We start from the raw sequence: 17,480 nt of genomic DNA on the forward strand, positions 1-17,480 counted from the left end.
CATGCTGGGTCAGCCCAATAATAGTTGACTAAAATAACAAAGAAATAAAAAATTAATTAATTAAAAAATCGGTGTTTTAAAAAACTTCATTGATTTTCAAATACTTCAAAAACAATTATAAAGTCAACAGAATTCAAATAAGTTCACTGACTTTAAAAAAAGTTCATCGAATTTGAAAATTGTTCATAAATTTTTTAAAGTTCATCAAATTTTCAAAACGTTCACCGATTTCTTTAAGAAATCATAGAACTATATTAAAGTGCAATATTTTTGAAAAAGTTCACAGATTACGAATTTTATTTACTGATTTTGAAAAAAGTTCAGCGAATTTGATAAAAGAACATCATTTTTGGGAAAAGTTCATCGAATTTTAAAAAATCACAGATTTTGAAAAAACAAATCCATCGATTTTTATTCCCATGCCCCTGGTTCCTTAGTCGTACTCAATTTTCCCCATTTCCTTAGTTTTTGCTTACTTTTCCCCATTTGATGAAATTCTGCTTTCACATTTTCCTCACTTTTGCCCCTGAAAAATGGCTTAAAACTTACCTAAAATGAGCGTGTGGGGAAAACTGAATATGACTAAGGAACCAGGGGCTTGGGAATAAAAATCCCTTTTTAAAAACTTCATCAATTTTTTTAGAAAAATGATTGAATTTTATTAAAAAAAAGTTCATCAAACTTGTAAAAATTCATCAATTTTGAAAAAAGTCATCAAAATTTTTAAAAAAAGTTATTTCATCATAATTAAAAAAAGTTCAACAAATTTTACAAAAAGTTCGTGCAATTGAAAACAAACACGAATAAAATAGGAAAAAGGAAAAAATAAAAAGTGAAAAATGAAAAAAGAAAACGAAAAAAGAAAAAGACGTAAGGGGAAAGAACAAAGAGGGAAGAAGCATTACGAGATCAGCTAACGCAGGCGGTGGATTGGTTAGTCCATCGCACTATTGACCGATAGGTTGTCAGTTCGAATTGCAACAATGCTGTTTTTCTTTTTGTCTTACAACAGAAGATGAGCCGAGCCCAGCTAAAGCGCTGCAGGCGCCGGTTAAAGAATTTGCCTATAAACCGGCACCTGTGGCGTTAAATAGGATTCACCCTATAGGTGGTCCAAACAAGGAAATTTCCTTATGGGTAACGTTTTTGGGGAGCTCCTACCTGCCGCTCGTTGCGGCAGGAAGTCCCGATCTGCAAGGGGGCTTTCCCCGACTGGGCCGGCCCAGCTTTGGTTCCTTCTTTCTTTTCAGTTACTTTTTTTTCCTTTTCTTCTTATTTCCCTTTTTTTGGTTCGGCTTTTCTTTCCCTTTTTCTTTCATTTTTTTGTTTGATGCAAAAAAACTTTCGAATTTGAAGAACATTTTTTGAAATAACGAACAAAATTTTAAAAACGATAATTTTCTGAAATTTGGAAGATATTTTAAAATCTAGAACATTTCTCAAAATTGAAGAACAATTTTCGAACACAAACTTAGTTAATAATTGAACAAAACTTTGATATTTGAAACATTTTTTGAAGTTATAAATGTTTTTTAGAAATGCAACTATTTCAAATTTAAAACATTTTTTAAAAGTGAAATTATTTTTCGAATTTGAAGAACAATTTTGGAAAATATGTAACATTCTTTAGAAATCCCTATCATTTTTTTAAAATTCAAAACATTTTCCTAAAGGTAAAATACCTTTTTTAAATTTGAAGGACACTTTTCACAATACTGAACATTATTTCAAAATCCAGAACATTTTTTGAAAATCAAGAACATTTTTTATGAAGCGAAAATATTCTTTGAATTTGAAGAATTTTTTTGAAAATCCAAAAATTATTTTGAAAATCAAGAACATTTTTTGAAATAAAAAAGGAAAATAAAAAGGCAACATAAAAGAATTAAAAAAAGAAAAAACCGGTTTCCAAACCGGAAAAACCGGCTGGGAACCTGTGCTAACTGGAGCTGGGCCGGCGCATCTGTCGTTGCTAGCATCGCTGCTCTTGTGCGAAGCCGTGACATTTCGTCATAACAAGCGGCGTATAGGGCTTTCAACGTTTTTGCTATCACTTATAGGTGACATCGATGGATAATATTTTGTAACCTTTGGGGCAATTTCATGACTGACGGGGAGGAACACCAAACCCTTTCTTATCTTACAAATGATAAGTGTCACACGTGTGGCACGAAACAATCCAGTCTTGACGTTTAAAAAAAAAATTGTCATTCGAAAATAATAATCAAACCCAAATAGAAATGAAACCTGCCATTCTAACAGAAAGGTTCCCCTCATTACTAAACTTGCCATATAAAACTTTCAGAGTTGTCATATATTCGTGCCACACGTATAATATTTATCAGGGTCTTTTGTTATATTTAAAAAATAATATTAGTACGTAGGTTTAGATAATAGACACTATAACGTATCGCAGCAGCGTTGTCTATTTCACGCGATCCTTCTCTCAAGAAAAACGAAAACCAGGAAGACATATACACAAAACACTACATAGCCCAAGCTTGAATAAATTTGGTTCTGTTATGGAATCATGACTATCGTTTGTTATGTGACCGTTTAAAAAAAATAAACCATTTCAAAAAGGAAAAAAATGTTATGTCAGCTAGACACATATGTGCTTTGGCCATGCTTACTTCATGATCTACATTGTGATAAAGAAAATAACAGATACACAAAATATTTATGTGTTTGTTGTGGATTTTGTTCAGAAAAAAAAAAGCACAGCAAACACAGAATTGATGTGGCACATTATTATAACAAACCCAAACTCTTCAAAGATAGATAAATATGAACATGTGATGCCAAGGCAAATATAGCCGGCGCAACGAAGTGCGCCGTACCATCTAGTTCCGTGAAATGTCAGACATGTATTTTAGTAAATAGATGATGCCCCACACGTTGTAGCGGGAATTTTGATAAAAGAAATACGTTAATAATTGTTCAAAATAACTAAAACTAATACGAAGCACATATATGTTTAAAAATGATTTACAAATATGAAGCATATAAAAGTATGTTTTTAAGTTATAATCAAGTAATGTTAAATGCGAAGGCTGCACTACACTAGTATATGGAATTGCTCAACACATATATAGAATAGAATGAAAAATAATAATTTAGGACTAACGACATGATGTATTGGTGATGTGACAATCCTTTATACGTGCATAAATAAATACACAAGGTGTAACCTGTAGTAACATGCATGACTTGCTTGTGGTTTGGAATCATGACTATAGTCTGTTATGTGACCATTTTAAAAAAATAAACCGTTTCAAAAAGGGAAAACAAATTGTTATGTCAGCTCGACACATATCTGCTTTGGGTATATATGTAATATACATGTTATTGATGTGTACCTAACCAGTTCTCGTAGTAGTGTCTCGGTATTTGATACCGGTTCTGTTGCTCACATTTCAACTCGAAACAGGAACTGCGGAATAAACGAAGGCTAGCGAAGGATGAAGTGACGATGCGCGTGGGAAATGATTCCAAGGTTGATGCGGTTGCTGTCGACACGGTCTCACTTCAGTTACCATCGGGATTAGTTATGAACTTAAATAATTGTTATTTAGTGCCCGCGTTGAGCATGAACAGTATATCTGGATCTTGTTTATTGCAAGACGGTTACTCATTTAAGTCAGAGAATAATGGTTGTTCTATTTATATGAGTAATATCTTTTACGGTCATGCACCCAATGTGAGGGGTTTGTTCATATTAAATCTCGATTGTGATGACACTCATATCCATAACATTGAGACCAAAAGAAGTAGAGTTAACAATGATAGCGTCACTTTCTTGTGGCACGGCCGCTTAGGTCATATTGGTGTTAAGCGCATAAAGAAACTCCATGTTGATGGGCTTTTGGAGTCCCTTGATTTTGAATCACCTGACACATGCGAACCATGCCTCATGGGCAAGATGACTAAGACTCCGTTCTCTGGAACAATGGAGTGTGCAAGTGACTTGTTAGAAATCATACATACTGATGTGTGCGGACCAATGAGTGTGGAGGCGCGCGGCGGATATCGTTATTTTCTCACCTTCACCGACGATTTGAGTAGGTATGACTACATCTACTTGATGAAGCACAAGTCTGAAACATTTGAAAAGTTCAAACAATTTTCAGAGTGAAGTTGAAAATCATTGTAGCAAGAAGATCAAGTTCCTACGATCTGATCGAGGGGGTGAATATCTGAGTTACGAGTTTGGTGCTCACTTAAGACAATGTGGAATTGTTTCACAGTTGACACCGCCTGGAACACCACAGCGTAATGGTGTGTCTGAACGTCGTAATCGTACTTCATTAGATATGGTGCGATCTATGATGTCTCTTACCGATTTGTCATTATCTTTTGTGATATGCATTAGAGACAACTGCATTCACTTTAAATAGGGCACCATCAAAATCCATTGAGATGACACCATATGAGCTATGGTATGGTAAGAAGCCAAAGTTCTCGTTTCTTAAAGTTTGGGGATGCGATGCTTATGTCAAAAAGTTTCAGCTTGAAAAGCTCGAACCCAAAGCGGAAAAGTGCGTCTTCATAGGTTACCCAAAAGAGACAGTTGGGTACACCTTCTATCTCAGATCCGAGGGCAAAGTGTTTGTCGCTAAGAGCGGAGCTTTTCTTGAGAAAGAGTTTCTCTCGAAAGAATTGAGTGGGAGGAAGATAGAACTTGATGAGGTTGTTGAACCTCTGCTTCAACAAGATGGTGGCGCAGGGCAGAAAGAAATTTCTGTCGAGGCAACACCAGTTGAAGAGGAAGCTAATGATGATGATCATGAAGCTTCGGATCAAGTTACTGTCGGACCTCGCATGTCGACAAGAGCACGTACTGCTTCTGAGTGGTACGGGAATCATGTCTTGTCTATCATGTTGTTAGACAACAATGAGCCTGCGAATTATGGAGAAGCAATGGTGGGCCCAGATTCCAACAGATGGTTAGAGGCCATGAAATCCGAGATAGGATCTATGTATGAAAACAAAGTGTGGACTTTGAAAGTATTACCTGAAGGTCGCAAGGCTATTCAGAACAAATGGATCTTTAAGACCGTTTATAAAGCTCGACTTGTGGCAAAGGGTTTTTCACAAGTTCAAGGAGTTGACTACGATGAGACATTCTCACCCGTAGCGAAGCTTAAGTCCGTCCGAATCATGTTAGCAATAGCTGCATTTTTCGATTATGAAATCTGGCACATGGATGTCAAAACGGCGTTCCTTAATGGGTTTCTTAAGGAAGATTTGTATATGATGCAACCTGAAGGTTTCGTCAATCCAAATAATGCTGACAAAGTATGCAAGCTCCAGCGATCCATTTATGGACTGGTGCAAGCATCTCGGAGTTGGAATAAGCACATTGATGAGGTGATCAAGACATTTGGGTTTATACAAGTTGTAGGAGAAGCTTGTATTTACAATAAAGTGAGTGGGAGCTCTCTAGAGTTTCTAATATTATATGTGGATGACAAATTGCTAATTGGAAACAATGTGGAGTTTTTGGAGAGCGTAAAGGATTACTTCAACAAAAGTTTTTCAATGAAAGACCTAGGAAAAGCTGCTTATATATTAGGCATTAAGATCTATAGAGATAGATTGACGCGCCTAATAGGACTTTCACAAAGCACATACCTTGGTAAAGTTTTGAAAAAGTTCAAAATGGAATAATCCAAGAAGGGGTTCTTGCTTGTGTTACAAGGTATAAATTTGAGTAAGACTCAGTGTCCAGTAACTGCAGAGATAGAGAAAAGATGAATGTCGTCCCCTATGCTTCAGCCATAGGGTCTATCATGTATGCAATGATGTGCACAAGACCGGATGTCAGCCTGACCATAAGCATCGCAGGCAGGTTTCAAAGTGATCCAGACGGTCAAGAATATTCTGAAGTACCTGAAAATGACTAAGGAAATGTTTCTCGTTTATGGAAGTGATGAGGAGCTCGTTGTAAAGGGTTACATCGATGCAAGCTTTGACACTGATCGAGATGACTCTAAGTCACATACCGAATACGTATTTATTCTCAATGGGGGTGCGGTAAGCTGGTGCAGTTCCAAGCAAAGCGTCGTAGCAGATTCTACATGCGAAGCGGAGTACATGGCTGCCTCGGAGGCGGCTAAGTAGGATGTCTGGATGAAGCAGTTCATGATAGATCTTGGAGTTGTGCCGTGTGCACTAAATCCAATAACTCTGTTATGTGACAACACTAGTGCCATTGCTCTGGCCAAGGAACCAAGGTTTCACAAGAGGACCAGACACATCAAACGACGCTTCAACCTCATTCGCGACTATGTCGAAGGAGAGGACGTAAATATTTGTAAAGTACACACGGATCTGAATGTTGCAGATCCGCTGACTAAACCTCTTCCACGAGCAAAGCCTGATCAACACCAGAACTGTATGGGTGCTAGATTCATTACAATGTAAATCACATAGCGATGTGAGACTAGATTATTGACTCTAGTGCAAGTGGGATACTGTTGGAAATATGTCCTGGAGGTAATAATAAATAGTTATTATTATATTTCCTGTTTCAAGATAACCGTCTATTATCCATGCTATAATTGTATTGAATGGAAACATAAATGCATGTGTGGATATATAGACAAAACTATGTCCCTAATGAGCCTCTAGTTGACTAGCCTGTTGATCAAGGATGGTTAAGGTCTCCTAACCATAGACATGTGTTGTCACTTGATGATGGGATCACATCATTGGGAGAATGATGTGATGGACGAGACCCAAACTATAAACGTAGCATGTGATCGTGTAATTTTGTTGCTATTGTTTTCTACATGTCAAGTATTCATTCCTATGAGCATGAGATCATGTAACTTACTGACACCGGAGGAATGCCTTGTGCGTATCAAACATCGCAACGTTACAGGGTGACTATAAAGGTACTCTACAGGCATCTTCGAAGGTGTCCGTTGAGTTAGCATGGATCAAGACTGGAATTTGTCACTCTGTGTGACGGAGAGGTATCTCGGGGCCCACTCGGTAATACAACATCACATACAAACCTTGCAAGCAATGTGACTAAAGAGTTAGTCACGGGATCTTGTATTACGGAACGTGTAAAGAGACTTGCTGGTAACAAGATTGAAATAGGTACGGGGATACCACGATCAAATCTCGGGCAAGTAACATACCGAAGGTCAAAGGGAATGATATACGGGATTGTTTGAATCCTTGACATAGAGGTTCAACCGATAAGATCTTCGTAGAATATGTAGGATCCAATATGAACATCCAGGTCCTGCTATTGGATATTGAACGGAGAGTGTCTCAGGTCATGTCTACATAGTTCTCGAACCCGTAGGGTTTGCACACTTAAGGTTCGGTGACGTTTATGTATAGTTGAGTTATATGTGTTGGTGACCGAAGTTTTGTTCGAAGTCCCGAATGAGATCCCGGACGTCACGAGGGTTTCCGGAATGGTCCGGAGACGAAGATTGATATATAGGATTGTTGCATTTCGCTTCCGGAAAGATTTCGGGCATTTCCGGTAAAGTACTAGGAGTGAAGAATGGGTTCCGGGGTTTTACCGGGAGGGGCCACCCACCCGGGAGAGAACCTAATAGGCCCATGGGTGGCGCACCAGCCCTTAGTGGGATGGTGAGGCCAGCCCAATAGGGCTATTTCGGCCAAGGAGAAAAATAAAGGCAAAAGGAAAAAAAGAGGAGGTGGGAAGGAAGGAAGCTTGGAGTAGGATTCCTCCTTCCAAACCGAAGTGGAGGAGGATTCCTTCCTCCATCTCGGCCGAAGCCCTCCTACTTGGAGTAGGAGGCAAGCCTCACCCCTTGGTTCCTCCTATATATACTAGAGGCTTTAGGGTTTTTGAGACACAACTTTGCCACGTGCAACCCTAAACCTCTACTTTTTAGTTCTTCCTCTAGATCGGATTTCTCCGGTGCTTAGGTGAAGCCCTGCACGAATAGATCACCACCACCACCGGCGCGCCGTCATGCTGCCGGAGAAATCATCTACTTCCCCGTCTCTCTTGCTGGATCAAGAAGGTGGAGATCGTCATCGAGTTGTACGTGTGCTGAACGCAGAGGTGCCGTCCGTTCGGTACTAGATCGGGACAGATCGTGGGACGATGGTGATTTGGATCGCGAAGACATTCCACTACATCAACCGCGTTTCTTAACGCTTCCCGCTTAGCGATCTACAAGGGTATGTAGATCCGATCTCCCTCTCGTAGATGATCATCGCCATGATAGGTCTTCGTGTGCATAGGAAATTTTTTGTTTCCCATGCAATGTTCCTCAACAACTTGACGGGGGGATAACCCCAGGGTAGGCTCATCAAGCCTACTCCTCCATAATTTGGGTATAGAGGGAAGCAATAGCTTCCTCAACTACCGGCTCCTCCTGGTCGGCTATGAAGTGATTGCCGGCAAGGAGCATAGCCGGCTACTCTATCTGGCCGGCTGGCCATGCCACCAGCCGGCTGAAGGGCTCCTGTCGCATCAATCCCTAGGATGTGACGTGGGCCTTCGACAAGGTAAAGGTATGTCAGGACGGGTACGAGAGAGAAGCGTACACATGCCTACAGTGTGAGCGGCCGTACTGCTGACCGATGTCGGCTCCGATCCATCAACCATGCACAGTACCCGCACGCCAGCGCCCACTCCATTACCCGGTCCGGCGTGGCTATAGTGGAGACGACCGTATCAGTGACCGGCGCCGGATCCCACAAGACGACGCCGGACGTACAGCACGCGTCCTGCGTGGGCAGCACGCACCAACCCCATAGGCTGGCCTGCGGGTCCCATGGCCAGATGGGACCTTGCACCCGGCAGGCCCCTCAAGCGACAAGACTAAACCATAGTGGCCCCCTGGCCGGCTAGAGAGGCTGCCAGCCGGGTCCCCCATTGTGTACTTGTATCTATTTTGTAGGTCGGTGGGTTCGTCTATAAAACCCCCCGACCCCCTTCATGCAGAGGGTCGGCCATTCTTACATCCACACACACAGGAGAGGGAGAACACGAGCCGACAGCTCCTTCTTCCTCCTCCGTCGAACAGCTCAAGGAGCATCCTGTAAACACTCTGGTTCATCAACCATTCCGACAGGACTAGGGGTACTATCTCCCACGGAGAGCCCCGAACCTGGGTACATCGTGCGTCTTGCTCGCTAGTTACCAATCTCGTTCCTGGAGCCCGCCGGTGTCCTTACGGCTCCAACCACTCCCGATAAGCCTACATATGGCATATGTCGTGAGGAAACGACGACAACACTCTTATCATTCTGCAAGTTGACCATGGACAACTTCAAACGCTAAAATATATCTTGCTTGAATTTTCAAATGCCACTGGGTTGGTGATTAATTTTCATAAGATCACGTTCACTCCTATTCATGTGGATCAAGGCCTTGCCTCTAATTTGGCATCTATTTCTCGGTGTTCGGTAGCTTCCTTCCCCCAATCCTACCTAGGTCTACGTGTATCCACCCACAAACTAAACATTAAGGACTTTTTCTTCATCATCGACAAGATTGACCGGCGTCTTGCGGGTTGGCGAGGCGTGCTTCTAACCATTGCCGGTCGCGCAATTCTGGTTCGGGTAGTTCTTAGAGCTTTACCTATATATGACATGACCGCTCTTTTGCTGCCTATGGGCATTGTCGAGGAAATCGATAAATGTTGTCGGGCCTTTTTCTGTGCGGGTCGGGATAAAGTGTCGGGTGGTCAGTGTGAAGTGGCTTGGAATTTTTTGTGTGCGCCGTTCTCTCGAGGGGGTCTAGGATTTTCTTCCCTGCAACACTTAAACTCTTGCTTACTCCTCTCTCGCTTGAATAACCTTCACTCATATGTCCCATGTTCAAGAAGTTCTCGCCTTGCGGCCAAGTATGGTTGGTCAGATTCTCGTGACCTTGACACCACTCATCCTTCGGAATCCTATGTTTGTTGGGGCATCGCCAAGGGGATAAATTTCTTCCGGTCCATAACTATGGTGCATATTGGAAATGGTACGACTACTGCCCTTTGGCTCGACCTTTGGGTCCCCAACCACACCCATAATCTTGCAACAACCTTCCCCGCTATTTTCTCCCACTCTTCGGCCTTCGGCCACCGTTGCCCGTGTGCTCGGCATTCCTGAGTTGCAGCTCGACTTGGCTCCGAGACTCTCACATGTCGCCGACCTTGAACTGGATTATCTGTGTGCTTTGCTGGCAACCGTCTCCTTGAATGTGCAGGTACATGACAAACGAATGTGACATATCGATGGTAAACCTCTGACTTGCAACTCCGTATACAAGGCTGTTTGGATCAACATAACGATGGACCACTTCGCTCCGGCCATCTGAAAGAACTATGCACCCAATAGATGCATAATTTTTCTCTGGCTTGCATGCAAAAATTGCCTCTTCACCAACAAAAGACGCTTCCACAAGGAGTTGACAGACTCACACCAACTGCCCATTTTGCCCAGCTCCAGAATCAACATGTCACGTATTCCTACAATGTAGCCATCTACGCCTCCTTTGGCAAGAGCTAACATTGTTGTCTGATATGCCGCCAACGGACTTTTGGCATCTTTGGGGACCGCACCTTGCCAACAAGATTCGCTCCACGGTCATCATTGCTATCCTTTGGAATATCTGGAAAAGAGGAGATGCAAAGATTTTGAGGTGGGATCTGCAACCTATCCACCTCATCGCCCGTTCGGCGGCGGATGGCATCATGCTTTGCTCTAAAAAGTGCTCAAATGAGCAGGCCACAATCCTCCTTCGAGATTGGGGTACCATGTTGTTTCACTTATCTGAGAGATTGTAACCTAAATGCATTGTACTTTCAACCATCCCTCCAACTCCCTTCCTTTGTAAATGTACTTGATCTTATTAATGATATGATTCAGGCCGGCGTAAGCCCTCCGTAGTAAGTACCATTAAAAAAGAAATCATGATGCATGGGGGTAGAAATAAGCCCGTGTGGATGTTACCTGCTGATAGATTTTCTGTCAGATCTTTATATTTAGACATTGTTAAGATTGAGTGTGGTTTCCCACAGAAATTTCTGTGAAAAAATAAAATTCCTGTTAAAATTAAAATTTTCCGTGGCTGTTGAATAGGAAAAGTATCCTTACTAGAGACAATCTTCTGAAAAGAGGGTGGACGGGGGACAAAAACTGTGTGTTTTGTGAGGAGAGGGTGAAAGCATAGACCACTTGTTTTTCTCATGTTCTGCTGCTAAATTGATTTGGAGTCTTTTAAGATGTGCATTTGATCTAAATCCTGTTCCGTCTAGATTAGATGATTGCTTTGGCACTTTAAAAAAAAAGGAAGATCACCCCTGCCCTCTACTCCCTCCGTTCCTAAATATAAATCTTTCTAAAGGTTTTACTAATGGACTACATACGGATGTATATAGACATATTTTAGAGTATAGATTCAATCATTTTGCTTCGTATGTAGACACATAGTAAAATTGCTTAAAAGACTTATATTTAGAAACGGAGGGAGTATATCCGAATGATGCATGCGACCATATTCTTAAGCAAAATGTCGCACAAATGGTCTATGATACAGTAGTCCCTCCCAAAAGAGCCAAAGTAAAATGATAAATAAAGCTGTCACAACCGCCTAAAATAGAACAAGATGACTAAATGTCCAATCTATTATTGGGCAGTCATCCAAATCAGTTATAAGTATTTCGTGCTACCATCTCTCATCGTTTGCGGTCAATATCTTTGGTACTTGGGCTTTGTAGATGTAGAAATGATGTGGTTTTTAATGGGAGGAAAATTTATGATCCGATGACTTTTGTGAAGCTAATATATAATTGGATAGTTAATTGGTCCATCTTACATGCCTGGATCAATCATTTCGGCGGAGTGGATAATGATTGAAGCTCTTGTGTGTGATCCGTTGTCAGCAACCACAAACGTTGTATGCTTGAAAGAGACGGGGAGAGTGTGGAAACCAGGCAAGGAGAGACCTCAACGCCGAGCGACAAGAGAAGAGATAGCATGGTCCAAACATTTGCTGTCGCCGCCTGATTGGATGGATCATACGGGGTTTATAATCTGTCCACTCTTTTGGATGTTCCAATCTAGGGTTCCGATTCTGTACTAGTACTAATTGGGATTGGACCTTTTTTACAGAAAGTTTGATTCCAGAAAAGCCCTAAAACTTTAATAAAAAAAGGCTCTAAAACAGCGACCGAGGAAAGGTATGCGATGCATTTTTAAGCACCTGTTGTCGTCTCTCGGGCCGGCGGCAACACATTGGCCGTCCGATCAGAAATGAGGGAACGACGACAACAGATTCCTTGTGAAAATTTCTTGTTCTGGTTAGTGTAGTCCATTGGCTTATTAGTTAAAAGGCACGTATCTATTCCCCCATCCACACCCACAAAACAAAAGTACCTTTCGAAACGTAGTCACACTCAGTCAAGATGCTTGCGTAGGAACTTCACTGAAAGGCCGAGCCGGCATATATAAACAGCACTAGCTAGGACGCGCCGTGCACATACCATAACACTCTATCTATCTATCTATCTATCTATCTATCTGAACGCCCTATTAAGAAGTAGGGTTAAGTAAGTAAGAGGAGGTGACCCTGGGGCATATGTTGAGGTCGAGGGATCCTTTAATCGTCGGGAGGATCGTCGGCGACGTGGTCGACTACTTCGACGCGTCGGCGCGGCTCAAGGTGTTGTACGGCAACCGTGAGATGACGGTTGGGTCCGAGCTGAGGACGTCGCAGGTGGCCAACCAACCCACGGTGCGCATCACAGGAAGAGCGGGATCACTCTACACGCTCGTGAGTGGTCGATCTGCTCCATCATATTTCATGCATATAACCCGTCCATTTGTTCCGGCTACTTCCTCGCTTCAGGTCCAGGAAATACTGTATTGCAAATCCAACAACTCAACAAAAAGTTAAACCAACACCTCAACAAAAAGTTAAATTGCAAATCCAAAGGTGTTATAGTCACAGAGTCACTTACCCAGACCACGCTGCATCACAGGAACTATATAGCTAGTATCAAACCCACTACTTCCTCCATCCAAATATATAGTGCCTAGTACATATTTCGAGGTTGATTTTGACAAAGACCTAATAACTTGTTACAGTCATCAGGAGCATTATCAATGGTCAAAATCAACATCTAAAATTGTATAGGCCCTGTATATTGGGATGGAGGGAGTAGTAAGTTTCATATTCCCTCCGTAAAGAAATATAAGAACGTTTAGGTCACTATTTTAATGATTTAAATGAGTTTATATTTCTTTACATAAAGAGTAGTACTACATAGTTCCGGGATCTAGAGTAACGCTTGGAATATTTCTTGGACACACCACATACTTTATTTTGCACTCATACCGACACCCGTCAATTTTGTTTAATTCAAACACCCGTCATTTCTTTTAACAAAGGAGTTACTCACAGTTATTTGTCCATGCAATGCAATAATGTGTTCAATGTTATTTTTTTTAACTAGGTGATGGTTGACCCTGATGTGCCTAGACCAAGCGACCCTTCCGAACGGGAGTACCTCCATTGGTACGTGCGTGCATGTCGGCTAAATTAAGCTAGCTTTACCTTAATACCTACTAGTACTTCCGTTATTCGTGCGCTTTTTGGAGGGTTAATTATAACCTTTTCGACAAAAAAATATCCATTACTTTATGTATACTATATATATAGTACTTCCTCCGTCCTGATTTATTAGTCCTCCTTGTATATTATGTCAAACTTTGATTTTAGATCTAACTAACAAACTGTTAATGCATGACATTAAAAATAATATCATTGAAAACTATGTTCAAATACAAATCCAACAATATTATTTTGTATGACATGCACTAACATTTTATTAATTAGATTTATGATCAAAATTTTACATAAAATATGAAAAGGACCAATAAACCTAGACGGAAGTGATAGTTAATTAAGCTAACTGATTCAGTTTAACTCCTGCATATATTCACAGGCTTGTCACAGACATACCAGAAGGAGGTGAAGTGGGCCTTGGTAAGAAACTAATTTACCCATGCATCGAGTACGTACATGTAGAGTATCATGCCAATTATCTTCCCTAGCTGTCTTTTTTCATAAATATGAATGAAGGAAAAATAACCATGAGCTGGTGCACTGAAGAGGATTTTTTTTGGGTGCATGCATGAACCGAGGTGGTGGCCTACGAGAAGCCGGAGCCGACGGTGGGGATCCACCGTTTGGTATTCGTGGTGTTCCGGCAGGCGGCAGGGTGGTGCCATTGTTGTTGAATAAAGCTCATAGTTTCCTGAAAAAAAAAAACAACTTCGTCACGAGGGACTTGGCTGAGTGCTACAGCCTCGGCGCTCCAGTCGCAGCCGCCTACTTCAACTGCCAGAGGGAGGGCAGCTGCGGTGGCCGGAGGTGGTACACATGAGGCAAAATTAACAAATCTGACCCAAAAACGTATCAAATTCATAAAGTGGACTGTTTTCAAAAAAAATTCACTCACGTAATTTTTTTAGTGTGTCGTCCGGAAGCTTGGCGTCACACTGCATTATATGGCATCTGAGACATAGACGCCGCACCCCGGCCATGCTAGCGCCCCGTGTCAAGGCCCGACCCCACCCCCTGCAGTGTGGCGCCCTAAGACAAAGACGCCACATAGTGTAGTGTGGCACCACACTGCAGGATGGGGGCGGGCCTATAACGGAGCGTCAGCATGGTCGGAGGTGTGACGTCGTCTAGGACTTAGGCGTTATTGTGGCGTCTAGCTGTCGGGCAACACACTAAAAGATTATGCGAAAAAGATCTTCCAAAAACAGATCACTTTATGAATTTGTTGTGTCTTTAGATCAGATTTGTAAATTTTGCCTACATGAAGCAAGCTGACTATAACTACGTACCCACCATCCATCCAAAGAGATACATGAATAAATAAAACATTAGAAAATTGTAAGGGCATGTAGGTGCCGGAGCATTGCGACTGCTCTCTTAGCCCGGCCGCCCAATTGCCTCGCGATTCTTAAAGTTGTTTGATCTCATAAAAACGTACATCAAATTGTAAGTTTTAATACCTAAAACTTACGATTTGATGTTCATAGTTTTGGAAAACTTGTAATTTTTCAGTTCACTCGCACTAAGGTTCAGATCTGAACGTCCGCATTTCCGAAACTTGTGATTTTGTCGCTCTCTCGCACTAAGGTTCAGATTTGGACGTCCGCATTTCCGAAACTTGTGATTTTGTCGCTCTCTCGCACTGAGTTTCAACAATTGAAACTTAACAAAATCTCCAAATTTCCTCAAAAATATCCAAAATGAATCTTGTTTGAAATTCCTCGTCACAAGAAACACAAACCTGAAAACGAAACTTATTTTAAACTTTTGGTTGAAAAGATACGAAAGATTCAAGTCTGAAAGCCAAAGAAAAAGCACGTGAGAAGATACGAATTTTTTTGTCAGAAAACCGATTTTATACCTCGCCGCAATGCACATGCATTGTCCTAATTTAATTTAATGATGCTATATGTGTTGACGTTGGCAAACGAATATTGCTTCCCTAGCAGGAGATCCAAAAGCAGCATACCACGGTGTCCGAGAGACCAACGCAGACGACAACCGACAACTTTGGCTGCTGGGAAGTCTGGATGAGGGGCCTGAGGGAGTCCCGAATTAAGGGATCCTCAGGTATTCAGCTTACCGTGAAGAAGCCGGCCTTATGGGTCGTACTAATTGAAAGTCGGGCTGTACGGTCGTCTCGTACTCGAGTGGGAAAACACCGAAGACCGGTGTGGCGTCCAAGTAAAAGTAGACTAGGTCGGTTGTATGTAACCTTAGGTCCCCTCGTGACTATATAAACCGGGGGTCCTCGTCCATGTAGACAGGTTGATTCATCTAGGGTTTAGTATACACGATTTCGAGGTAGACTGTGCAATCAGCATCCACGTCAATATAATCAAGCAGGACGTAGGGTTTTACCTCCTCAAGGGGACCCGAACCTGGGAAAATATTGTCTCCTCCTCTTTCCTGTAACCCATCGATCTAAGGTCCACATTTCGGGACCCCCTACCCGAGATCTGTCGGTTTTGACACCGACATTGGTGCTTTGATTGAGAGTTTCACTGATTGGATCGCCGAATGGATCGATGACACGCCTAGTCATCAGCTAGGAGATCATCAACAGGGATGTCTTCGTCCCCAGATAGATCTTCGCTTTTGAAAGCGTCGTTGTGCACGCCAATCCGGTCGGCCACCTCGGCCTGGTCGGGAACTTCACCCCCAGTCAGGAAGTCAGGTTTGGGAGCCTAGAGTTCACCACTGACCCTCGAGGAGATCTTGCATTAACCAGACTTTTAGCTCCTCTCGAGGAGATCTTGCATAAATATCTCAGAGCAAATAAATAGGTAAAAGTACTCTCTCCGTCCGATAATAAGTGTACTTCCTCCGTTCGGTAATAAGTGTATTTTGTTTATGGAGCTGAGATATTTATTTATTTGCTCTGCTACTCCAACAGGGAGAGCCAGACTGCTCATGAAGAAGATTAGCAAAGAGGAAAATACAGATTTGATAAAATGGAATCTGCCATCATAAGATAGCATAGTGAACAGCCAGAGAGTCTTCTTTCAATTCGTTGCATAATGGGGTTGAAATCTTCAATTCTGGGCATGGATGTATTCATTAGAAGACCCAGATAAGTGAATGGAAATGGTCCTAGCTTGCAATCCAAAACATATAACAAAAGTGACATCTGGGTTTTAGGAACATTGATTGGCACTATGATGGATTTGCTATGGTTTACTTTCAAGCGCGTGAAACCTCAACAGCTAGAACAAAAGCAAGAGAGACGGAGGGTCCCCTTGCCTGACTCCTCTTTTGTACTGAAATATCTTGCGAGGGACTCCATTGAGGACAACACAGGTACCATATGAGAAAATCATGTGAATCCAGTTTAGCCATTTCTCTCCAAAATCTCTGGCTCTAAGAATATCAATGATTAAGTCATGGTCAATTAGATCAAAAGTTCTCTCAAAGTCGAGCTTAATTACCATAGTAGGTTTTTAGAGTCATGGCATGGATGAAGATATTCAAAAGCACAATCAAGGCAAACTTAGACAGGAAGGAAGCCAATTTTCACTTTACAGATCAAAGTCCCATATCCCCTACTCAAGGCACAATTTACCGACTCCCAAATTTCTTCCATCTATGGAAGTGGAGAGAAGCCTTACATCCTTGTACACCATGCACTCTTCGAATAATTTGAAGTCATCAACATAACATCGTCTATCATCGCTCTGCATCATCAACTTTTACTTAACTTAATTACATGGCAAGATATCCAAAAATGACAGCACAACACAATGCTCAACAACTGTTCTTACTAGTTAATTTCTTCTCTCCTAGTGCGATCGAGTGACAGAACAAAGGATTGCACTAGACTTTTTTTTAAGAACACCTCAAAACGGATAGGGGTTCATGCATTTCATTAAGAAGAAGAGAGTTGGTCCAGTTTATGAGCAAAACCGGACCTGAAAAC

The 17,480-nt window shown here is 41.8% G+C and overlaps 1 protein-coding gene across 1 annotated transcript; it reads left to right on the plus strand.

Annotated features, from left to right (window-relative positions):
* Window positions 1-12,574: 12,574 nt before the first annotated feature.
* Window positions 12,575-14,384, plus strand: LOC123447574 (protein FLOWERING LOCUS T-like). Its single transcript, XM_045124184.1, has 5 exons — window positions 12,575-12,769; window positions 13,452-13,513; window positions 13,944-13,984; window positions 14,135-14,223; window positions 14,265-14,384. Exons 1-5 carry the CDS (start codon window positions 12,575-12,577, stop codon window positions 14,382-14,384), a joined length of 507 nt encoding a protein of 168 aa, XP_044980119.1.
* Window positions 14,385-17,480: the final 3,096 nt, after the last annotated feature.

The sequence above is a fragment of the Hordeum vulgare genome, chromosome 4H (assembly GCF_904849725.1).
Source record: "Hordeum vulgare subsp. vulgare chromosome 4H, MorexV3_pseudomolecules_assembly, whole genome shotgun sequence".
NCBI lineage: Eukaryota > Viridiplantae > Streptophyta > Magnoliopsida > Poales > Poaceae > Hordeum > Hordeum vulgare.

Coding starts and splice junctions, on each gene's coding strand:
- LOC123447574 (XM_045124184.1), top strand. CDS start 12,575: ATGTTGAGGTCGAGGGATCCTTTAATCGTCGGGAGGATCGTCGGCGAC. Junction 13,514..13,943: donor GAACGGGAGTACCTCCATTG/GTACGTGCGTGC, acceptor ATATATTCACAG/GCTTGTCACAGACATACCAG. Junction 14,224..14,264: donor TCCGGCAGGCGGCAGGGTGG/TGCCATTGTTGT, acceptor TTCCTGAAAAAA/AAAAACAACTTCGTCACGAG.